The sequence below is a fragment of the Chiloscyllium punctatum genome, chromosome 6 (assembly GCF_047496795.1).
Source record: "Chiloscyllium punctatum isolate Juve2018m chromosome 6, sChiPun1.3, whole genome shotgun sequence".
Lineage (NCBI taxonomy): Eukaryota > Metazoa > Chordata > Chondrichthyes > Orectolobiformes > Hemiscylliidae > Chiloscyllium > Chiloscyllium punctatum.
Window position 1 is genome coordinate 75,793,793 of NC_092744.1, and position 26,222 is coordinate 75,820,014.

The 26,222-nt window shown below is 41.5% G+C and overlaps 1 protein-coding gene across 4 annotated transcripts in view; it reads left to right on the forward strand.

Moving 5' to 3' along the window:
* Nucleotides 1-26,222, forward strand: part of LOC140479095 (NACHT, LRR and PYD domains-containing protein 3-like) — an 84,648-nt gene that overhangs the window by 44,773 nt on the left and 13,653 nt on the right. For 3 of the 4 annotated variants that reach the window (XM_072572961.1, XM_072572960.1, XM_072572962.1), the window contains exons 5-11: nt 12,135-12,179; nt 13,469-15,257; nt 16,010-16,096; nt 17,792-17,878; nt 19,650-19,820; nt 19,915-20,085; nt 25,457-25,627. In XM_072572961.1, coding sequence (XP_072429062.1) covers nt 12,135-12,179; nt 13,469-15,257; nt 16,010-16,096; nt 17,792-17,878; nt 19,650-19,820; nt 19,915-20,085; nt 25,457-25,627 — 2,521 coding nt within the window. The remainder of the gene's footprint in view (nt 1-12,134; nt 12,180-13,468; nt 15,258-16,009; nt 16,097-17,791; nt 17,879-19,649; nt 19,821-19,914; nt 20,086-25,456; nt 25,628-26,222) is intronic. The other variant, XM_072572963.1, reaches the window with a different exon arrangement.

Genomic DNA, 26,222 nt, shown 5'->3' on the forward strand with positions numbered 1-26,222 from the left:
TCACAGGCAGAGATTTTACGCTCTTTTCTAATCCTCATAAATGCCACACAAGGATTGATTATTTCCTAACTCCCATGGCTTTTTTAGATTTGGTGGTATCCTGTTCGATTGGGAATATTGCCATCTTTGATCATGCAGCAGTATATTTAACGGTTAAGATTAAGTGTGATGCAATGGGCTCATAGTACTGGCGAATGGATCCTTCACCTTCAAGGACAGCAAGTTTGTAGAATACCTCTCTCGGGAATTTGAAGCTTTTTTGGCCACCAACTCAGGTACAGCTAGTAATCCGTCTATTCTTTGGGAGACTGCTAAGGCCTATTCTAGAGGGATAATTATCTCATACTCGGCCAGCCATAAGTGACAGAAGGGAAATCAGCAGTGTCTGCTTGAGGCACGACTGAAGGCAGCTGAGACGGCATATTATAATAGACCATCAGTGACTAAGCTGCAGCGGCTCAAAGCTCTCCGATCCACCTTAAACTCCATGCTTAGGCATAGAGGATGGAAGGAACCTTCGTTTGCGGAGCAGAGGCTGTTTGAGCATAGTGATAGGCCAGGTAAATACTTGGCATATTTGGTCAGGAACAAGAATGTTTCCCAGTCTATTGCTTCCATTAGGGAAGGGAATGGGACTCTTACTTACGATGCTAAAAAGATCAATGAGGCAATTTGGAGGTTTTACCCAGAACTTTATCAATCTGAATGCTGTGAGGACAAATGGGATAAGATGGAGTTGTTTTTTAGGAATTTGGATCTTCCTGGTGTGTCTGCTGAGCAGGCGTCTCTCCTTAGTGCTCCATTAACAGACCAAGATATACAGGAGGTGCTGAGGTAACTTCAAAGTGGTAAGGCACCTGGCCTTGATGGCTTCCCCAGTGAATTTTATAAAGAATTTGTAAACATACTGTCAGGACCGATGCTAGACATGTATAACTATTCAAATTGTCAGGATTGCCTCCTGCTATCCTTGAGAGAGGCTAATATCTTTTCCTTTCCTCAAGAAAGAGAAGACTCCAGAAGACTGATTCTTACAGACCCATCTTGCTTTTAAACTCTGATTTTAAAATGTCATTGAAGACTCTAGTATTGAGGTTGGAAAGGGTGTTGATCTCTCTTGTTAAGAAGCATCAGATGGGCTTTATCAAGACAGTTCTAATACTATTAGGAGACTGCTTAACATGATTCAAGTGTGCCAGCAACGGTCAGTTCAAGGGTTGGTGGTTTCCTTGGACGCATTTAACCGGGTGGAAAGGCCTTATCTTTTTTATTACCCTGGAGTGGTTTGGCCTGGTTGAAGGGTTTACTAGATGGGTAAGGGATCTTTATAGTAATCCTCTGGCTAATGGTATAAGGTCTGATAATTTTAATATTGGTAGGGGCAGTCGGCAAGGCTGTCCCCTCTCACCTTTGCCTTTCACACTGATGATTGAGCCGCTCTCAGAGGCCATTCGTGGGGACCCTAATATCGCTGCCCCAAAGGTTGGACAGAAGTTGCATAAGATAATTTATATGTGGATGATGTTCTCATTTTTCTTTCGAACCTAGCAGTTTCGGTGCCCTATTTGATGCAATGTATTAATTCGTTTGGCTTTTTCTCAGGGTACAAGATCAATTTTGCAAAATCGGAGGCTATGCCTAAAGCGAGTCTTCAGGGAATACTGGATGTTGAAGATGGATTCCCTTTTAAGTGGGTACAGGGAAGCTTTCCTTATTTGGGCTTCTCTCTTACCCCTAGCTTTGATCAGTTATTCAGGGCTAGCTTTGCTCATTTGTTTGACAAGATTAAACAAGACCTACTTGTAGCTAGGTTGAGTTGCTCTTATTAAAATGAATGTTCTTCCTTGCTTATTATACCCTCTGAGGATGCTTCCCTTGCTTTTTCCTAGACAAATGTTTCGTAAATTAAATGGTTGGTTTAGTTCTTTTATTTGGTGCTATAAGCGGCCCCTTATCAAGCTTATGAAATTGCAAATGCCCCAGGGGTCGTGAGGAGTGGATCTCAGATGTCAGAAGATATCATTTGAGCTCCCTTCTTTCTTTTGTGAATGATTGGGCCTGTGAGGAGCCAGCGTCGATGAGGTTGGATGTTGACACCTCCCAGTCAAAATGTCCTCTTATTAACCTGTTGTTTCTGAACAAAATCAGGATAGTTGTGCAACATTGCCACAATCCAGTAGTCATTAATACTGTAAAAGTGTGGAGGGCATTGAGACAGATGGAGGGTAATATGTCTAAAACATCTTTCCATACTCTCATAGTTGGTATTGCCAGGTTTCCAGCCAGCACCATTGGATCTTAGGTTTAAGTCCTGGGTGGAAGGGGAGTCTCTTGATTTGGTGACCTGTTTGAAGATGAAACATTAATGTCATTTGATCAAATAACCCGTAAGTATTGTTGTGGGGAAAATCACCAACCTTGGAGCCAGTGTTGGGTTCAATCACAGAGTTTATTGTACAAGGAAATACCGGAACTCTGGGTACAGAGAGACACCAACAACACAGTGGTCAGCTGCGAGTCTTCTCTCCACCCAGAGGACATACCATTTACTTTTATGCATTTTGTAATATAATAGGTCAGTGATGAGGTTATTGTCTTTGTAACATAATTTGTTTATTGTAAATATTGCACAATCGTTGATAGCTTTGGTGCAATCATTGTCAGTTCCAGTGCAGTCTTTGTTAATTTTAGCACGGTCATTGTCAGTTTCAGCACAGACATTATCAATTTCACCGTCTGGGTGGAAGTCCATTACTGTAGTAATAGGTGCTAATCACTCTTCCTGAGGAGGATATTTCCTGTAGCCCTGGCTATTAGCACTTTGTATTGAGTTCATATCAAACAGTTAGCATTTCTATCAAAAGTGTTGGCTGGATCCAGACACTTCGGTGGGCTGTATATGCTACTTATATGTATTCTCTTCCCCACCCACCTTAAACTAATCAACTAGGTTGTGAGTGCATTGTGCTGGCATCCATGTGGCCACAGGCAGTATCTGTGTTTGCTCTGCTATCTCTCTCCATATTGTGGTCTGGCGGCCATCTTGTGTGTCCGTGTGCCGAGTGTTACCCTGCCCCGTGCCATCTCCCACTTCGCTATGGATTATCAAGTAGGGACCTCTTCCGTTTTTTTTTCAGATCAGAGATTTTATCCGAAAAGAGACTACATTTCTGACTGAGTGTTATAGATCTGATATGGAAAAGAGGGTGCTTCAGGCTAAGAGCACTCTTTCAGTGAGTACTCTCTATCATTTGTTGGGGGGAGGTTCCTCAGGTGACATCGAGTGATTATGGGAAGTCTGGGAGAGAGAGTTAGGGGTGGAGATCACTCCAGAAACTTGGGAGGACATTTGTGAGAAGATTTCGATATGTAATAGGACCAATGCTATGCAGTTAAAAATTCATCATAGGGCTCGTCTGGCCCTAGATCGTCTTGCAAAATTTAAGCAGAGTGCGTCTTCAATGTGCCCCAAATGTAAAATAAATGCAGATACCCTCACTCATTGTTTGTGGCCCTGCCACAGGCTCAGTACGTACTGGAGCACTGTGGCAGGAGTAATAGAGAGGGTCTTGAGGACCGAAGTCAAGGTGGATCCGGTTTCTCTTCTCCTGGGTTTTCTGAGTTTATCTCCCTTAGATGTACTTGGGAGAAAACTTTTTGGCAATCTCATGTTTTGTGCAAGGAAGAACATTCTGATGTGCTGGGTGTCTGAGAATCCCCTGGGTCTGACAGGGTGGCATAGGTTAATTATGGAACACATTCTGCATAGGTTTCCTCCAGGTGCTCCCACAGTCCAAAGATGTGCAGGCCAGGTGAATTGGCCATGCTAAATTGCCCATAGTGTGAGGTGCATTAGTCAGGGGTGGGTTGCTCTTCGGAGGGTCGGTGTGGACTTGTTGGGCCGAAGGGCCTGTTTCCACACTGTAGGGAATCTAATCTAATCTACATTCCTTTGGACTTTCTGACAAACATGGTGCACCAGAAAATTGACAGTTTTTATAAGACATGGCAGTCCTTCTTGAATTATTTGAAAGCAGATCTGTCCGCCATTTTAATTAGGGCTTTTGTCTAGCCATGATGGTTTGGCTTAAAAAGCCTAATGTCCTAAAAGGATGAATTTTGAGCAAACGTGGGTTTAATAATTGATGCTCTTGAAGGTCGAGAGTTGAGGTCTTGTTACGCTGAGTGGCGTTATTTATTTACTTATTTATTTATTGATGTGTAATCAGTGTATTTGTCAATTCTTTGTGGAGTTGTCTGGTTTATTGTTTATTGTTGTTGTTTTTGTTGTTACAATTTTATATTTTCATATTTTTGTATTTTTATAGTTTTGTAATGAAAATTTTTACAATAAAAGGGTAGAATAATTCCCATTGAATATTATTAAATCAATGTCCTAAACATCTCTTATAGAGCATAGAACATTACAGCACTGTACAGGCCCTTCGGCCCTCAATGTTTCGCCGATCTGTGAAACCAATCTGAAACCCATCTAACCGACACTATTCCATTTTCATCCATATGTCTATCCAATTACCATTTAAATGCCCTTAAAATTGGTGAGTCTACTGCTGTTGCAGTCATGCCACTTCCACCATTGCTGACATCAGTTACCAAAGCACTGTCAACCAATTTAGAACAAAGAACAAAGAAAATTTACAGCCCAGGAACAGGCCCTTCGGCCCTCCAAGCCTCAGCCAATCCAAATCCACTGTCTAAACCTATCGACCAATTCCTAAGCATCCGTATCCCTCTGCTCCTCACCTACTCGTGCATCTGTCCAGACACACCTTAAATGAATCTGCCATCCCTGCCTCTACTACTCTGTGGCAACGGTTCCAGGCACCTACCACCCTCTGTGTAAAGTACTTGCCACGTATATCCCCCTTAAACCTTTCACCTCTCACCTTGAATGCGTGACCTCTTGTTATTGAATCCCTCACCCTGGGAAAAAGTTTATCTCTATCTACCCTGTCTATCCCTTCATGATTATATAGACCTCAATCAGGTTCTCCCTCAGTCTTCTTTTTTCTAATGGCAACAATCCTAACCTACTCAACCTCTATTCATAGCTAGCACCCTCTATACCAGGCAACATCTTCATAAACCTTCTCAGCTCCCTCTCCAAGGCGTCCACATCCTTTTGGTAATGTGGTGACCAGAACCGTGCACATTATTCTAAATGCGGCCGAATCAAAGTCTTGTACAATTTTAACATGACCTGGCAGCTCTTATACTCAACACCCTGTCCAATGATGGCAAGCATACCATATGCCTTCTTGACCACTCTACCACCTGTACAGTGGACCTGAACTCCCAGATTCTCTGTTCATCAACTTTTCCCGAGGCTTTTCCATTTACAGTATAGTTCGCTCTAGAATTAGACTTCCCAAAATGCATCACCTCACATTTGCCTAGATTGAACTCCATCTGCTGCTTCTCTGCCCAACTCTCTAGTCTATCTATATTCTCCTGTATTCTTTGACAGTCCCCTATGCTTTCTGCTACTCCAGCAATCTTTGTGTCATCTGCAAACTGATCAGATCAACAATGCAGTCTTCCAGATCATTTATGTATATTACAAACAACAGTCCCCCAGCACTGATCCCTGTGATACACCACTGGTCACCTTTCTCCATTTCGAGAAGCTGCTTTAAACTATTACTTTCTGTCTACTATTGCTCAACCAGTTCTTTATCCACCTAGCTAGAATACCCTCACTTTCTCCATTAATTTACCATATGGAACCTTATCAAATGCCTTACTAAAGTCCATGTATATGACATCTACAGCCCTTCCTACATATATCAACTTGGTCACTTCTTCAAAGAACTCTATTAGGTTGGTAAGGCATGATCTATCGCGCACAAAGCCATGTTGCTTATTACTGATAAGCCCATTCTTTTCCAAATATAAATAGATTTTATCCCTCAGTACCTTCTCCAGCAACTTTCCCACAACTCACTGGTCTATAGTTAACTGGAATATCCCTACTACCCTTCTTGTACAGAGGGAGCAACATGAGCAACCTTCCAGTCCTCCGGCACCTCACTTGTGTTTAAAGATGCTACAAAGATATCTGTCAAGGCCTAAGCTATTTCCTTTCTCGCTTCCCTCAGCAACCTGGAATAGATCCCATCTGGTCCTGGAGATTTGTCCACCTTAATATCCTTTAGCTGACCCAACACATCTTTCCTCCTTATGTCAATGTGATCCAGAGTAAACAAACTTCTATCTCTAATCTCAGCATTCATCACCTCCCGTTCCTCAGAGAACACTAATGTAAAGTAATCATTGATAATCTCACCCATTTTCTCAGGTCCGACACAGAACCTTCTTTCTTTATCCTTTAGTGGATGAACCCTTTCTCTGGTTACCCTCTTGCTTCTTATATAAGAATAAAAGGCCTTGGGATTCCCCTTAATTCTGCTCGCTAAAGTTATTTCATGACCACTTTTAGCCCACTTGATTCTTTGTTTAAGATTGGCCCTACTCCCCCAATATTCCTCCAAGGCCCATTCTGTTCTTAGCTGCCTGGACCTTTTGTGCGCTTCCCTTTTCCTCTTGGCTAGTTGCACGATTTCTCCTGTCATCCACGGTTCATGAACCTTGCCTTTCCTATCCCTTGTTTTCAAAGGGACGTGCCTATCCTGCACTATCTTCAACCTATCCTTGAAAGCCTCCCACATATCACTTGTGGACTTTGCTTCAAATAGCTGTGTCCAATCCACATTTCCCAGCTCCTGCCTGATTTTGATACAATTGGCTTTGGCCAATTTAGTACTCGTCCTTAGGACAACTCTCATCTTTGTCTACGAGCATTCTAAAACATACAGAATTGTGGTCACTATTCCCAAAGAAATCCCCCACTGCAACTTCTACAACCTGGCCTGGCTCATTCCCCAACACCAGATCCAATATGGCCACTTCCCTTGTTGGACAATTGACATACTGCTGTAGAAAACTTTTCTGGACGCTCCTAGCCACTGCCGAGAATGCTGCCACCGAAGATACCACTTCCACGAACGCCACCCAGAACGTCACTTCCAGGTGCCACCGAATGCATCACTTCTGCCCCATGACTGCCACTATTCACGTCACTTCTCCGGTGATGTCACTTATGACCGAAACATCAGCTTTCCTGCTCTTCAGATACTGCCTGACCTGCTGTGCTTTTCCAGCCCCACACTTTTCTACTTTAAGAAATGAGAGTTCAGGGCAAAATTAATAGTCACTTAGATAAATTTAGTTTAATTAATGAGAGGCAGCATATTTTACTGGAAGCAAGTCTTTTTTAACCAAGTTGATTCAGTTTTTTGATGATGCAATTGTGAAGGTTGCTGTGAATAATGTAGGTGACATTGTCTACATGGATTTCCAAAAATTGTCTGATAAAATGCCAAAAAAAGGCTTGCCAGCAAAATTAAAGCCCATGGAATAAAAGATTTAGTATCAGCATGAATATGAAATTGTTTGAGAGACAGAAATTATGGTAATTTTTTTTATTTAGAAAAAGGTGTACAACAAAGTTCTGCTAGGATTATTACTTTTTAAAATTTATATTAATGACCCAGAATTGGGTGTAAAGGGCACTATTTTAAAACTTTCAGCTGACACAAAACTGGAAATATTTGAAGGTATGAGGAAGATTTCAAGCAGACTTGGGACAGACTAATAGAATTGTAATTATGTGGCAAACTAAATTTTACATAGAGCAGAGTGAGGTGATATGTTTTGCTGGAAAGAACAAGGAAAAGCAATGTAACTTTGTATAAATTGTAATATAGGGTAGAGTCAGATTCCCTCCAGAATCTCACATAGGTTCAGGGATGTACTCTGAACATAATAGAAATGACTGACAATTCCATATAATGTGTTAACTCGGCAATTTTATTGAATACAATAATACTAGTAATGTACAGCAATTTATAAGTGATACCACAAGTGATAATTCCCATTAAATATTATTAAATCAGAGTGAAATTATATGGTCCTAGACCACCTTTTTACATACGTTAATCGGTGTTTGCCATAATGCCTGAGTATAGAAGGCAGTAGTTTTTAGATGGAGCAAAGAAATAAGAAAGAAGGATCAGGAACAAGAGGGCTTTGATTTATGATGAACAACAAGAGACAATGGGAGATAACAAAATGCATTTTTTTTAAAAAAGTAGGTGATTAGGAACTAAAATGCTGTGCCTGAGAGTAAGGTGGAGCCAGATTCAATTAAGCCTTTCAAAGAGCATTGAATAATCATCCAAACAGAAAAGGTTTGCAGGGGTACAGAAACTGTGTGGAAGTGAGAGTTGCTTAATTGCTCTTACAGTGAGCTGGCATAGCCAGCAGAGACCAAATGGCCTCTTTCTGTGTTGTAAACATTCTACTAATCTACTTATCATTAAAACATTGAATGATGCCATGAAAAAGATTTGGCAGGAAGGATTAGGGAAAGCCCAAAGGCATTTTTCTCATATGTAAAGAATAAGAGAATGATCAGGGAGAAGGTATGACTAGTCAGGAATAGCATAGGGAACTTGTGCGTGGAGTCTGATCAGATAGGGGAAGCCCTAAATTAGTTTTTTGCTTTGGTTTTCACTAAGGAAAGGGACCTTGTTGTGAATGAGAACTTTGAGGAGCTGGGAAACAGGATTGAACAGATCAAGATTGATGAAGTTGATATGCTGGAAATTTTGGCAAATATTAAGATTGATAAGCCCCCAGGGCCAGACCAGATTTATCCTAGGTTGCTCCAGAAAGCAAGAAAGCAGGTTGCTAAGCCACTGGTGAAGATCTTTGCTACCTCACTCTCCATGGGAGATATATCAGAGGATTGGAGGGAGGCGAATGTTGTTCCTCTTTTCAAGAAGGGGAATAGAGAAATCTCTGGCAATTACGGACCAGTCAGTCTTACATCTGTGGTCAGCAAGGCTTTGGAAAGAATTCTGAGGGATAGGATTTATGACTATTTTGAAAAACATAGCGTGATTAATGGCAGTCAATATGGCTTTGTGAGGGGCAGGTCATGCCTCACAAATCTTATTGAGTTCTTTGAGTGAGTGACGAGACAGGTCAAGGAAGGTCGAGCAGTGGATGTGGTGTATGTGGACTTCAGCAAGGCATGGTAGGCTAATCCATAAAGTCAGGAGGTATGGGATACAGGGAGATTTGGCTGTCTGGACTCAGAATTGGTTGGCTGACAGAAAGTAGAGAGTGATTGTAGATGGAAAGTATTCTGCCTGGAGGTCAGTGGCGAATGGTATCGCACAGGGCTGTGTTCTTCTGCCTCTGCTCCTTGTAGTTTTTATAAATGACTTGGATGAGGAGGTTGAGGTGTGGGTTAGTAAATTTGCCAATGATACAAAGGTTGGAGGTACCGTTGGTAGTATCGAGGGCTACTTCAGGCTGCAGCGTGACATAGAGCTGGATGTAGAGCTGGACTGAAAAATGGCAGATGGAGTTAACCTGGATAAATGTGAATTGATGCATTTTGGAAGGTCAAACTTGAATGCTGAATATAGGATTAAAGACAGGATTCTTGGCAATGTGGAGGAACAGAGGGTGTTCAAGTGCATAGATCCCTCAAAGTTGCCACCCAAGTGGATAGGGTTGTTAAGAAAGCATATGGTGTTTTGGCTTTCATTAACAGGGGGATTGAATTTAAGAGCTGTGAGGTTTTGCTGCAGCTCTATAAGACCCTGGTGAGGTCACACTTGGAATATTGTGTCCAGTTCTGGTCACCCTATTATAGAAAAGGTACGGAGGCTTTGGAGAGGGTGCCAAGAAGGTTTTCCAGGATGCTTCCTGTACTGGAGGGCTTGTCTTACAACGAGGTTACTAAGCTCAGAGGTTTCTCGCTGGAGAGAAGGGGGAAGATAGGTGACCTGATCGAGGTATACAAGGAAATGAGAGGCATGGATAGGGTCAATAGCCAGAGCCTTTTCCCCAGGTCAGTTTTGACAGGCACGAGGGGTCATAGTTTTAAGATATTAGGAGGAAGGTATAGAGGAGACATTACAGGTAAGTTCTTTACTCAGAGAGTTGTGAACGCATGGAATGCGTTGTCAGCGGTGGTGGTGGAGGCAGAGTCATTAGGGGCATTTAAGCGACTGCTGGACATGCACATGTACAGCAGTGACTTGAGGGGTGCATAGTTTAGGTTATTTTATTTTAGATTAGGAATAATCCTCGGTACAACATCGTGGGCCGAAGGGCGTGTTCTGTGCTGTACTTTTCTATGTTCTCTGTTCTATGATGCACCTCAGAATGAGACCAGTTGATTATTGTGCTTATGCCTCTTCCTTGAAAGAGCTATGTAATTCGTTCCACTCCAGTTCTGTTTCTGTAGCCCTCCTGTTAATGCTTTCACTTTAACTATTTGTCCAATTTTCTTTGAAGCTTACTTTTGAATCTTCTTTCCTTCCAAGCAATTCATTCCAAATTTGCTGCATGAAAATTAACATTTTGTGTCACTTCTACGTCATTTACTTATCTCTTTTTCTCTTGCTATCGACTCTTCTGCCACTTTTCCTTCTTCTTTAGAATATCAAAACTGTTTCATTTTCAAACACTCTAAGTTCTCCTTTTGCAGTCTCCTCTGTAAGAAGAACAGGTTCAGCTCCTCCTGTCTCTCCAGATAACTGAAGTTCATCATACCTGATACCATTAAAATAAAACAGTTTCTGAAGTCTCAACATCCTTCTCAAAGTGTGGTATCTAGAATTAAATCCACTACTCTATCTGTGTCTTAATTAATGTTTAATCAAGGTATAACGTAGGATTTTGCTTATGTAGTACATGTCTCCATAAATAATATCAAGGATTTTTTTATGTGACCTTCTCAGCTTTAAAAAATATGCATACAAATATCCAGGTCTGTCTGTCCCTGCATCCCTTTAAAACTTAATTGATATTGCTCACTTTGGTCTTCATACCAAAATTGACCACTTTAGACTTCTGAGCAATAAATTTCATCTGTCGTTGTTGTCCATTTCGTCAATATGTCTACACACTCCTGACGTCTGCTTTTACACTTTTTTTGCCATATTTTCCAAGTTTCCTGCCATCTCCGAATATTGAACTGTTGTTCAGCATGACCTCCCTTGAATAAACCCATGCTGAATATCCCTGATCAAACCTAAACATAAAACAAAAAACTGTGGATACTGGAAATCTGAAACAAAAAACAAATTTGCTGGAGAAACTCAGAAGGCCCCCTCAAAAGGTGAGGGGGGAGGTGTGGGCTCAAGTTTTGCACTTCTTGTGGTTGCAGGGGAAGGTGCCGGGAGTGGAGGTTGGGTTGGTGGGGGGTGTGACACTTCCCTCCTCACCTCCCTACAAGGCCCCAATGGATCCTTCCATATCCGTCGCAAATTCACCTGCACCTCCACACACATCATTTACTGTATCCGCTGCACCCGATGTGGTCTCCTTGACATTGGGGAGACAGGCCACCTACTTGCGGAACATTTCAGGGAACACCTCTGGGATACCCGCACCAACCAACCCAACCACCCCGTGGCTGAACACTTTAACTCCCCCTCGCACTCCGCCAAGGACATGCAGGTCCTTGGCCTCCTCCATTGCCAGACCCTGGCCACACGACGCCTGGAGGAAGAGCGCCTCACCTTCTGCCTAGGAACCCTCCAACAACACGGGATGAATGTAAATTTTTCCAGTTTCCTCATTTCCCCTCCCCCCACCTTATCTCAGTCCCAACCCCCGGATTCAGCACCGCCCTCTTGACCTGCAATCATCTTCCCGACCTCTCCGCCCCCACTCCCTCTCCGCCTATCACCCTCACCCTCACCTCCTTCCACTTATCGTATTCCCAACGCCCCTCCCCCAAATTCCACCCTCCCCCCCCACCAACCTTTTATCTCAGCCTGCTTGGCACACCAGCCTCATTCATGAAGAAGGGTTTATGCCCGAAACGTCGATTCTCCTGCTCCTCGGATGCTGCCTGGCCTGCTGCACTTTTCCAGCACCACACTTTTCAACTCCTACTTTTTGTATGTCTTGAAAAAAAATTATGTAACTAATAAGTTTCTTTTATCCCATCGTATAATGAATTTTCCCCAACATTAATCCAATGAAATATTTGATCTTAATACCAATCTTGTCAATTTTGATTCCAGATGGATTTTTTCGCCACATGGCTTTACCCCCAACTGTCGCAGCTGGTAAGGAAAGTGATAAATAAATGCTTTATAGTACAGAGCTTAAACTTTGCTGAAAGGAGACTAAAAGTTGAAGCTTCATGTCTTGCACTCAGAGGAAGTAGAATGCAAGGAACAGATTTTTTTAAAAATCAGCTTTTACAGCATGAGAAAGATTTGTTGGGCCTTTTGGGCAATTGGCTGCTGGTTAGTCAGTGGATTAGAATCTTGCAGAAGGTAACTCACCTCCTGACCCAACAGAGCCTGTTCACCATCTGCAAGACACAAAACACAAGACACAAGTGTGATGGAATGCTCCTCACTTGTCTGGATGAGTGCAGCTCCAACAACACTCAAGAAATTTGACACCATCCAGGACAAAGCAGCCCGCTTGACTGACACACATCCACAAACATCCTGTCCCTCCACCACCAACACTCAGTAGCAGCAGTGTATACTACCCATAAGATGAATTACGGAAATTCACCTAGGGTCATTGGAGAGCGCCTTTCATGCCCAGGACCACTTCCAACTAAAAGGGTAAGGACAGCGTTACATAAAACATGATCACTACCTCCAAGTTCCCTCCAGGCCACTCATTATTCTGATTTGGAAATAAATCATTTTTCCTCAGTGTTACTGGGTCAGAATCCTGGATTTCCTTCCTTAATGATATTGAGGGCCTACCTACAGCAAACGGACTGTAGCTCACCACCACCTTCTCGAGGGCAAGTGGGGATAGACAATAAATACTGGCCCAGCAAGCAACATGCACTTCCCATGAGTGAATAAAAAACATTTATGCTATAGTCAGTCAGATAACTCAAATCTGAATGAACTCTGTAACTGCTTGGTTCTTTAAAGTAATTGAAAAGAGGCAATCATATCCTTTCCAGGTGCCACAGTTTCAACAAGAATAAACTAGCACATTAATAAATACTGTGTCCCTTCCCCTTAACAGTACATTCTTTAGCAGTGCTTTTGTTAACATTGGAAAAGAGATACAATTTTGACATTCTCAGATACATTTACATTGGTTGTTGATATCACACAATGGATATGTCGCAAATGAAAATGTAAATTTAATACAGAAATTGCACATGGGACTTCAAGTTTATTGTGATGATATGCAAACCTAACCTTGGAGTGTTTGATGGGTAGTTGGTGCTGGATTTGTGAGCAATAGGATGGCTTGGAGATACTTTATTCTATAGAACTCCATTTTAAGAGCTGATATAGGTTGTTCAGATTATCACATGTGTTTCCTGCCCAGAATGAAAGTAGAATGTGAAGTTTTCCTATTTTACTTACAGGAGATTCCTATGAGCAAGTTATAAATTATCATAAGGAGATCTTGAAGGAAAAACTTGAATATATTACAGATTACACATCAATTGCAGGGGAGCGTATCTGTCTCCTTCAAAGATTCACGGATATTTGGATCACTGATGCAAAGGGACACGAAGTAACAGAGATTGGTCCCTCCTCCCTCAGACATGACAAGACAGTTGCTAAATATATGGAGAACAAAGATATTTTTAGACCCATTCGTAAACAATGGCCGGCAAGAGTGGTTATTACCAGTGGCATTGCAGGCATCGGAAAGACAATTTATGTAAAGAAGTTCCTCCTTGACTGGGCAATGTCAAAAACACACCAGGAGTATGATTTTGTATTTGTCTTTCCATTCTGCGAGCTCAACCTCATCTCAGAGGAAAGCCTCAGCCTTATGCATCTAGTGCAGCAACATTACCCACATATGAGACAATTGGATGAGACTTACCTAAAGGACTCTGCTCACTCCTTGTTCATTTTTGATGGTCTAGATGAAAGCCGATTTTCCTTAGATTTTGAAAATAACCCTGTGTGCAGTGACATAACAAAGCCAGTGCCTCTGCAATCATTACTGACAAATCTCATCAAAGGAAACCTCCTTCATTCAGCATCTATCTGGATAACAACACGCCCATCAACAATACACCGAATTCCATCCTGCTACGTGGACAGAGTGACAGAAATACAAGGATTTCAAGATGAAGAAAAGGAAGAATATTTCAGGAGGAAATGCCAGGATGAACAGCTGACAGAGAAAATCATTGCACTAGTGAAGAAGCAAAGTAGCCTTTGGATGATGTGCTATGTGCCTGCTTTCTGCTGGATCCTCACTACTGTTTTAGAACATGCCTTCAAGTCATCATATGCTGAGGAGTTTAGAGGTAGCACTGTAACTGAGATTTATACCAACTTTCTACTTGTCATGGTGACGTACCATCATGAACACCGTGGCCATGGAAAGGAAAAAATTGATAGGATATGCCAGCTACTCCAGTCAGACCGTGCGGCAATACTCAGTCTGGGCAAGCTTGCATTCCAGTATCTTAAGTCTCACACCTTTGTCTTTTATGAGGAAGATTTTAAATCTTTTAATATTGATATCTCATCCATCTGTAGTGGGTTTTGTCGGCAGTATGACATTGAGTACTCCCCGCTTTCCCACAGGCGGGTCTATTCATTTGTTCATGCCACAGTCCAAGAGTACTTTGCAGCTCTCTATATTTTTGTGGCTTATCATAATGAGAAACAGAACCTGATGACATGCAGCATACTGGGACGGTTCTGGGCGATCTTTTCGAAGCCTACCTTCTTTCAGGTTTGTAAAAGTGCCTGCAGTGAGGTAGTTCGGAGTCAAACAGGCCACTTGGATCTGTTTCTCCAGTTTCTCTGTGGGTTGGGAAAGTGTAGGATGCAGAAGTGCCTGCAAGGTCTCCTAACTCATGTGGAGGAACTGACAGATGACCTAAAGAACACTATAAGCTACATGAAGAGGTTGCTCCAAACAGACATTCCTGCAGAGAGATGTATTAATCTATTTCACTGTCTAACTGAGATGAATGACAAATCAGTAGTGAAAGAAATGAATGAATCCCTCCACCAGGGAGTGTTGTCTTCCAAAAAATTATCACTCGCTGATTATTCAGCATTGGCCTACATTCTGAAAACATCAGATATGGACAGAAAAGAATTTAATTTATCCACATACAGGATATCACCAGATGGTTTGAAAAGACTGTTACCAGTTATTAAATCCTTTGAAAAAATAACGTGAGTATTTTGACCATAAAGGATTTGAAAAGTACACTTGTTTACTTTTCTGTGACACAGATATTTTAGACATTATTTTAAGTTCAAACATTGGAGGGAGAAGATGCACAAGTGATTTAGATACTAGAAGAGGTTGCTGAGCACATGGCTGACAGCTTCGAGGATAGTGTGGAGGGGATAGTTGAATGGATATCTGACAGCATGAATGATTAACACGTACTAGTTTCTTGAAATGGACACATGACAGCAGAAACTTCTTATGCCTTGTACACCCTTATATAATTTGGTCTGATTTATTCAAATGAGCTATATGGAGTCTACTGAGATTTTCAGCATATAAGTCGTGACCTGAACTCAGTCGATTTAAGTCAACAGTTCTTTCATGCACTGAACTTGGGACAGCACAGTAGATATATTACTGTCCTTTTGCAGTCTGGGACTGGGTGAGTACAGTGGGTCAGACACTTGTGTCGTAGTCAGATGGGTGTTACAATGGGTCAGATATCATAGTCAGATGGCTTTTACAGTGGGTCAGACACTGTCCTGTTGCACTCTTGGACTGGGTGGGTCTGTGGAATAAGCAACTACACCATAGCGTTAAACTTTTTGACTATAGCCTATCAGTAATGCTACAGGATAAGAGCAAATAGTGTAATATAATACAGGAGTGATATTTATATATGACTCTATGTTTCTTTGCAACACTTGTCGGTATTTTATTTGATCTATTTGACTTACTGTTTGAACTGTAGGCTATCAGGTACTGTCATGGATGAAGAAATGGTTAACTCTATGAGCGCTCTCCTGCTTGCCAATAAAAATCAAATCAAGGAGTTATGGTAAGTTGTGAATTGGTACCAGAACATTTTCTGTACAATTTTTAGCAGCATATTGGAGGCAGCTGTCATCCTGAGCTCAGAGTTGGAATTCCCACCTCTGGGTCAGATGGTTTTGGGTTTGAAACTTCATTCCAGGATATGATCACATAACCTAGATCAACATTCCAGTAACATATTAAGGAACTACTGCATGTTGTCTGCCAGGTGAGAAACCTTCTGGTTACTCAGATAGACATAAATATAAATTAGAGGAAAACAGGAAGTTCAGTTAAGGTGAATCACCAATATTTATCTTTCAACTCACATCACTGAAAAAGATTTTAATTAAGCACTTCATTGATAATGATGCCTTTTGGGGATGTACTGATATCAAGGAAGGTGCCACATAAATAGAAGATCTTCTTTCTGATAGTAATGAATTAAGAATTTTGAAATTTTGTGAAACAAATGATGTTAGGCTGCTCTGCCCTTGCCTCAGTGGGCTATACTCATACCATTTCAGGCAGCATCCAACGAGCACCACTAATCCAGTATTTGATTTTCAGCATCTGCAGTCATTGTTTTTACCTTATACTCATACCATGAGTAACACTGAGCTATATCAGTCATTTCATATCAATTGGTGGAGTAGTGCAGGTTTAAATCTTGCCTCAGTGTCTAGGGTCCTGCTCCAGATCACCATTCCTCCCCTGCCTGGGATACACTGCTATTACTGCTTATTGACTACACCTACATATAAAGGATGATCATTCAGTTGACATACTGAAGAGTGTCCAGTGCCCTGGAAGCCAGACCCCAGGGCCATTTTGTCCTTTTGGGAAGGAGAATGTTGGATAACAAATCTGTTAAGCAAAGGCCCGGTAGTTCAACTGGTACTTGAGATTTGGTGGAAAGCTCATACACAGTAACTTCCAGGTTAATTAATATTTACAGGATATTTTAACGGGGGCAATTGTAACCATGATATGCACACATAACTTTAGCTGGTCATTGGCTAGTGAACGGTGGGGCTGATTTATCTTAATTCTTGCTTGTGAGATTCTGAACTTTCCAATTCCTGTCAACTAACACAATCAACTAACACAATAAGGACCTGGGGCATTCTTGCCATGTCTGACTCAAAATACTTTTAAGGCCATCAGGATGGATTCAAAATTTTACTGTTTCCTCTTGATTAACTTGAATTCAGAGTTCCCTAATCATGGCAGTTACTGTCTGGTGATGACCCAGTGGAAAATCTCCAAGTACTTGATATCAAACCCAACTTACTAATTTGACACTGATCTTCATCATGAGCATGGCCAAGGTTACAGCTCATGTTGTTATACCCTCTGTGTCGTGGATGTTCAAATCATGATTCTGAGGCCAAATCAGTGGCGTGCATAGCACATTGCGAGCAACATATAGAGTTTAACTATCTGGTCCCATGAACTTTGCCAACAAGTCCTGAGTGTTGAAATTTGACATTTACCTATCAGCAAGTGATAGTGGCAACAACAATCTCTTCCAACTGTTCAGGTCCATTATATTCAAAAGTCCAAACAAAGTAATAATAAAACAAAAGTGTTAGTGTTAGACTTGGGAATGGAGTTTGTTGAACTTTGAGGGCTGAATTGTCAGTTGATGATGTGGCCCTAGGACTATATGCTTCAGTTCTATGATTTTATTGTAAATGTGAAATGATTTACGTTCCAGCTTGATAAATAACACATTGGGAGATACAGGCCTCAGAAATCTGGCTGCCGCACTGATGAGTTCAAGCTGCAGACTGGAGATACTGCAGTAAGGAAGCCTTTTCTACTTTTCAAAACTCTTGAACATAGAAACATAGAAGATAGGGACAGGCATAGCAATTCAGCTCTTCAAACCTGCCCTTCCATTGAGTATGATCCTGATCAATCGCCCTATTTGGTACCCTGTTCCCACTTTCTCCCCATACACTTTGATGTTAAGAACTATATCTAGTTCCTTCTTGAAAGCATTCAATGTTTTCGCCTCAGTGGCAGATAATTCCATTCTCTGGAAATTTCCTCATCTCAATCCTAAACAGCATACTCTATATCTTTAAACTGTGACCCCTGGTTCTGGACTCCTTGGTCATTGGGAACATGCTTCCTGTGTTCATAGAATTACAGAATTGGTAGCAGGCAGAAGGAGGCCATTCAGCCCATTGCCCATCAATGTTCTGTTACCTAGTGCCAATCTTGTGCTTTCCCCCATATCCTTGCACACCATCTCTATCCAAATAACCATCCAGTGCATGCCTCAATTGAACCTGCCCTCAGTACATTTTCAGGCAGTATATTCTATACTCTACCTACTTGCATCACCTTTGCTTCATTTGCACAGCACTTTAAATCTATGCCCACTTGTTCTTGCTCGAACAGGAACAGTTTCTCCCAACTGCTCTGTCCAGCCTAGTCATGATTTTGAAAACCTCTATCAAATCTCCTTTCAGTCACCTCTCCAAGGAGAACAGTTCCAACTTCTGCAATCTGTCCTCATTACTAAAGTTTACCCTGTCTAGTCCTGTTAGATTTTTTTTTGATTTTCTATGAGTTTCTCACTTGTTCTTCTAAACTCCAGTGAATATAGTCCTAACCAACCTAGTCTTCATTCAACAGCCTCTGAGCTAACATTGACTAAAAGGAAGTGAGGACTGCAAATTCTGGAGATCAGAGTCAAAAGATATGATGCTGGAAAAGCACAGCATGTCAGGCAGCATCTGAGGAGTAGGAGAATTGATGTTTCAGGCATAAGCCCTTCATCAGGAATGTAGGCTTATGCCCAAAACATTGATTCTCCTGCTCCCTGAATGCTGCCTGACATGCTGTGCTTTTCCAGCACCACACTTTTTGACTCTGAGTGAACATTCTAAGAAGCTATCTAAATGGGTTTGTCTATTTGGTAAATATAAGAATGTACATCATTGTAAAGGTTTTCATATCTGCATTTCCTTTTCATACATTTTAATGCTTAGATCACTTTTAGTTCTTAATCTTCTGCCAAGTAAAACCATTTTAATCTGCTGTAATAAAACATGAAACATTTTCATGTCATTAAAACTAAAGAAAGTCTTAAATGTCCTCTTGAAAAAGAAGTTGCTTCTGACCTTAAATATGTAGATTACAATAAACACTGGTCCTGCCAGCGATGCCCACAACAAAGTAAAGGGGCAGATTGAAGGTCAAAGAATGCTGTATTGGGCTACTCATATAAACAACTTACTGTGTCTATAGAATGGTGTTTATGGGAGCTGACATAAAACCAGTTGGTCCCTTATGTTTTTGCTAATTATATTAGATGTATGGGGGTCAATTGGCTAAACATCTGTTTTGCAATGCAGTCTGATGCCCAAAGTGTGGGCTCAAATTCTGCACTGGCTGAAGTCACGATGAAGAACTCTCCTCCTCAACTCTCCCCTTACCTGAGGTGTGGTAACACACTGCTAAATCACCACTCTTTAATGAGAGAGCAGCCCTATAGTCTGATATAACTATGGCAACTTCACCTTTCAAAATTCTCATGCTTCATGTAATTGAATTCTTTGCAGTCTGTGTAGAAATGACCTCACTGAGCAATGTGGCACAGATCTAATTTCCATTTTAAGAACAAATCGAGTTCTAAATGAGTTGGACCTGACATACAACCAATTGAAAGATGCAGGAGTGAAGCAGCTTTCTGTTGCGCTGCAGGACTCTGACTGTGAGATCGAAACCCTGGGGTAGGTGCCCATTATTGTTACACTTTTCTTTGTAACACAATGCTTTTAATTTTTTTGTATGGAGTACTCAATGGTGTCTGTATGATTTATCGAGATTGTGGGGAAATGAGTTCACACACTGCTGCTGCGAGGAACTAGCCCTGGCTCTAAAAACCAACCAGTCATTGAGAAGGCTGGACCTCAGCTGCAATATTATTGGAGACTTGGGAATGAAACTACTTTGTGCATCGATGAAAGATGATGGCTCTAAAATTGAGAAATTAGGGTAGGTAACTCCACCTTGTAATTGTCATTATTTGCTGTACAGCAATAGTCCGTGGATCATCCATGCACCTGCAGTTGCCAGATGTCGCAAAAAGCAACTAGATATGATTGTGATCAACATGGTTTAAAGAAAATTCAGAAATCAATATTTTAGAAAATTTTCCAATTTAAGAAGGATTCTGGGTAATCCAAGATGTAAGATGGGAAAAAATTGTGGCTGTAAGAACTGCTTTTTTAAATGTATTTTAGATGTTGGTGGAGATTTCCTCAAATTCCAAGAGCAGCAAGTGCTGTTTTATATGCTGTTGCATTGTTTTAGAACCTGGGGGTTCAAAAGATCAAAACAATGATATTTTAAAAAGGAACAAGACAGACAAAGGCAGTGACCACATGATCAGAGAAAGAAACCTATACCGAGGTCTGGCACAGCAATGAATCTGCAGTTACTGCCCTTGCTGTTTGAGTTGAAGTTTTTCTGGATACCGGAGTGCATCCAGGAAAAAATTGACAAACAACAAAATTCACAGCTGTCCTTGGAGGAATCTGTGTGGGAGAGATCACAGCACAGGAACAGATAAGTGCATAGCTGTAAATCTAAAATAATGAGTTGAGTGGGTTCTTTCTTGATTATATGTTTTATTGAGATCTGTCTCTTGATTAAATTTTTAAATTATAAGCCATAACTATTAAGTTAGCCTGGAGCAGTGTTTTTATAGAACAATAAGACAATTTTCTGGGTCTGTAGCTTGTTAAGGAGAAAAGCTGGCCTTTAGTAGAATAATGTGTCCTTCCTGTCAGATGTGGGAGTTTAGGGAGAGTTTCTATGTTACTGATGATTATGCCTGCAGGAAGTGTCTTTGGTTGTGAATGCTATCATATCGCATAGATAGGTTGGAGGGACAGTTAGAGGCAAAAAGAAATTTACAGGAGCTAGGGGGTGTGATGGATGGAAATTATAGGAAGTGAGAAAAGCTGCTGATACAGTCAGGTTAGATGGGTTAACTCCAGGAAAGGTAGGTAAGGCAGACAGGTAGTGCAGGAGTCTCCTTTGGCTATCCCCATCTCAAAAAAGTATACTGTTTTGGAAAATATAAGAGGGTGATGGACTCTCAGGGGAATGTAGCACAAACAGCCAAATTTCTGGTACCGAGAATGTTTCTAATGTAATGAGGAGTACGTCAGGTTCTAAGCAATCGATTATGATTGGGAACTCTCTAGTCAGAGGCACAGATAGATGTCTCTGGCTAGCAGCAAAAAATCAGAATGGTGTGTTTCCTCCTTGGTGCCAAGATCAAGGATACCTCAGAGAGAGTGCAGAATGTTCTCAAAGGGGAGAGGGACCAGCAGGATGTCAATGTACACATTGGAATCGGTGATGTAGGAAGGGAAAAAGGTGAGATTCTGAAGACACAACATAGGAGGTTAGGCAGGAATTTAAAAAAAGAGGTCCTCGAGGGCAGTAATATCTGGATTACTCCTAGTGCTACGAGCTAGTGAGGGCAGGAATAGGAGGATAGAGCAAATGAATGTGTGGCTGAGGAGCAGGTGCAGGTGAGAAGGGTTCACATTTTTGGCTCATTGGACTGTCTTCTGGGGTAGAAATTATCTGTATAAGAAGGATGGATGCAGCTGAATCAGAAGGGGACTAATATACTGGGAATGAGATTTGCTAGAGCAGCTCGGGAGGATTTAAACGAATTAGGTGGAGAGGGGAGGGGGGTGGTGGTGATGGTAGTGGGACCCAGGGAAATATGAGGAAAGAGACCAATCAAGACTGATACAGTGGGAAAAGGAGTAAGTCAAATAGTAAGGGCAGGCAGGAACAAAGCAGAGAACAAGGTCGGACTGATAAATTAAACTGCATTTATTTCAATGCAAGAGGCCTAACAGGGAAGGCAGACAGCATGGTTAGGAACATGGGACTGGAATATCGAAAGCAATTACAGAGACATAGCTCAGGGATTGACAGGACTAGCACCTTAATGTTCCAGGATACAAATACTATAGAAGGATAGAAAGGGAGGAAAGAGAGGAAGGGGAGCAGCATTTTTGATAAGGGATAGCATTACAGCTGTCCTTAGCAAGGATATTCCTGGGAATACATCCAGGAAAGTTATTTTGGTGGAAGTGAGAAATAGGAAAGGGATGATAACCTTGTTGGGATTATATGGTAGACCCACCAATAGTTAGCAGGAAATTGAGGAACAAATTTGTAAGGAAATCTCAGTTATCTGTAAGGATAATAGGTTGGTTATGGTAGGGGATTTTAATTTTCCAAACATAGACTAGGACTGCCATAGTGTTAAGGGTTTAGATGAAGAAGAATTTGATGTGTGTACGAGAACAATTTATGATTCATTATGCAGATGTACCTACTAGAGAAGCTGCAAAATGTGACCTACTCTTGGGAAATAAGGGAGGGCAAATGACTGGTTCTACTAGTTTTAAAATAGTGATAGAAAAGGATAGACCGGATCTAAAAGTTGAAGTTCTAAATTGGAGGAAGCCAATTTTGATGGTATCAGGCAAGAACATTGAAAAGGTGAATGAGGGCAGATCTTTGCAGGTAAAGGGACAGCTAGAAAATGGGAAGCCTTCAAAAATGAGATAACAAGAATCCAGAGACCGTATAAGCCTGTTACAGTAAAAGGCAAGGCTGGTAGGTGTAGGGATGACTAGAGAAATTGAGGTTTTGGTTAAGAAAAGGAAGGAAGCATCTGGCAGGTATAGACAGCAGAGATTGTGTGAATCCTTAAAAGAGTATAAAGGCAGTAGGAGTATACTTAAGAGGGAAATCAGGAGGGCAAAAAGGAGGCATGAGATAACTTTGGAAAATAGGGTTAAGGAGAATCCAAAGGCATTTTATAAATTATCAAAAACAAAAGGGTAAATAGGTAGAGAATAGGACCCATCAAAGATCAGCAAGGCAGCCTATGTATGGAAATGCAGGAGATGGGAGAGAAACTAAACAAATATTATGCATCAGTGTTGACTGTGGAAGGTATAGCATGTAGGGAAATAGATGGTGACATCTTGAAAAATGTCTATATTAAAGAGGAGGTGGTGCTGGATGTCTTAAAATGCATAAAAGTGAATAAATCCCCAGGATCTGACCAGGAATACCGTAGAATCAAGGAAAGTTTTTGCTGGGCCCTTTGCGCTGATATTTGCATCATTGATTGTCACAGGTGAGGTACCAGAAGACTGGAGGTTGGCAAATGTGGTGCCACTATTTAAGAAAGGTGGTAAGGAAAAGCCATTGAACTATAGACCAGTGAGCCTGACATCAGTGTTGGGAATCCCGAGGGACAGGTTTTATATGTATTTGGAAAGGCAAGGACTGATTAGGAGTAGTAAACATGACTTTGTGCGTGGGAAATCATGTCTCACAAACTTGTTTTTTGAAGGAGTAATGCAGAGGATTGATGGGGTCAGAGCGGTGGACGTGTTCTCTATAGACTGTAGTAAGGCGTTCGACAAGGTTCCTCATGGTAGACTGGTTGGCAAGGTTACATCTCATATAATATAGGGAGAACTAGCCATTTGGATACAGAAGTGGCTTGAAGGTAGAAGTCAGGGAAGTAAGAGGCTTGAAGGTAGACATCAGTGGTGGAGGGTTGCTTTCCAGACTGGAGGCTTGTGACCAGTGATGTGCAACAGGATTGGGGCTGGGTCCACTGCTTTTTACCATTTATATAGATGATTTGGATGTGAAATAGGAAGTATAGTTAGTAAATTTGCAGATGACACAAAAATTGGAGGTGTGGTGGACAGCAAACAAAGCTACCTCAGAGTACAACAAGATCTTGATTGGATGGACCAATGGGCTAAGTGGCAGATGGAGTTTAATTTAGATAAATGTGAGGTGCTGCATTTTGGAAAGGCAAATCAAAGCAGGACTTATAGACTTAATGGTAAGTTCCTGGGGAGTGTTGCTGAACAAAAAGACCTTGGAGTGCAGCTTCATAGTCCCTTGAAAGTGAACTTGCAGGTAGATAGGATAGTGAAAAGGGTGTTTGGTATCCTTGCCTTTATTGGACAGATCATTGAGTATAGGAGTTGGGAGATCATGTTGTAGCTGTGTAGGCAATTGGTTAGGCCACTTTTGGAATATTGTGTGCAGTTCTGATCTCCCTCCTATCAGATGGATGTTGTGAAACTTGAAAGGGTTCAGAAACGATTTACAAGGAGGTTGCCAGGTTTGGAGGATTTGAGCTACAGGGAGAGGCTGAATAGGCTGGGACTGTTTTCCCTGGTGCATCGGAGGCTGAGGGGTGATCTTATAGAGGTTTATAGAGGGGCATGGATAAGGTAAATAGACAAAGTATTTTCCCTGGGGTGGAGGAGTCCAGAACTCGAGGGCATAGTTTAAGGGTGAGAGGGGAAAAATTTAAAGGGACCTATGGGATAACTTTTTCATGCAGAGGATGGTGAGTATATGGGATGAGCTGCCAGAAAAAGTGGTGGAGACTGGTACAATTGCAACATTTAAAAGGCATCTGGATGGGTATTTGAATAGAGAAGGTTAGGATATCTGGTTGGCATGGACGAGGTGGACTGAAGAGTCTGTTTCCGTGCTGTACATCTCTATGACTCTATTTGTGCAGAGCTCTAGGGTAATTTCCCAGTCAAAGCAACGACAGGTTGGCCAAAGCAGTAACTGGAAATGACACATACATGCCACATTTTTGAGGTTGGGTTGTGACATAATTGAACCGTGTTAAGGTGTTTTGCCTAATTAAATACTCCTAGATCTGGTACAGCATGAGTTATGTATGGTAAATGGAGTTTTATCAACCTGACCAATTTTGTACTTGACCTAGGAACGTTTGGCTGTACAGTGTAGAGGAAGTTATTTTGATGCCTTAACTAACATAATAGTGTAAAAGTGAACTTTGCAGTGTGTTTTACAGTGCATCCTGCTGTGTTATGTTTTATCTGACCTAGACTATCTAATGGGATGACGTAGAGCCTGGCTGTGTTTGGTTCTCAGAACGTAGTTAATTTTACTATATAGACACAAAAAAAGATGAATGACATTTAAAGTCAAAATATTTCATTAGCTATTCAACATAATATGGGAAGATGAGTTCTAGACAGGTGGAGTGATGAGTATATTGAATGCAAGCATGGAAGAGTTCCTCCCATATTTACGTTCAAGTGATCATTGCATAGGTATCAACTGTCAGAAAGAAAATCTTTGTCCAAAAAAGAGCATATGTTGCATTTTATAATGTTGCTGTGTTTTATTTCTTCTTTGAATTTCGTAAAAGACCCTTGGTGTTATGTGTGGCCTTGAATGTTATTCATGTTTTGACTTCCTGATCTCCATTCTTTTATCATGCTCTGATCTCTGTTCTCGACCTCTGTAGATTACACTGGACTGGCTTAACAGAAGGCTGCTGTGAGGATCTCACTTCTGTTCTCAGAACAAGCCAGAGCCTGACTGCCTTAGAGCTGGGCTACAACAACCTAGGAGATTTGGGTGTACAGCAACTGTCTGCAGCACTGAAAGATCCCAAGTGTAAATTACGAACTCTGGGGTAAGTACATTTGTGCTTGACTTTTGCAATCTGGAGCTCGACATTTTTCCCACTGGGTGTGTTTTGGCTGGGAGGCATAAGATATTGGTCACTTGTGCTATCTTTCTACCCATCCCCAAACTCACCTCCAAAGTATGGGGGGATGGTGCCAGAATCAGCAATGCACCCACTACATGTAAGTAACTAATGATGGATCATTTGAGCATGTTAAAAGCTGAGTAGATCCTGATGACATACCACTTATACCAAAATATTCATGAGTGGGTAGTTAATTTTCAAACATCTAAATGAACAAAGACGGGAAGACAAGGGGGTGTTTCATTGGGAGGGGAGTTGATTTGCTTTGTGTACATCAGAGAATACACCCCTGCTGTCCCAGCTATCCCACATTCCTTCCACCCCTCCTGCCTATCTTGGCCCTTCCCTGTCCCCTTTCCCACTTCCCTGGGATCATTTCTCACCATGAAATCATAGGATTTACATTCTCAGTGCAGAAATTCATGCAGTCTGCATTCCTCAATCCAGTCAATGCCCACTGCTGAGCTCTGGCCCTGCTAGAAGTGTTAAATTTGCTGGCCAAGATTAGCTGGCAGTT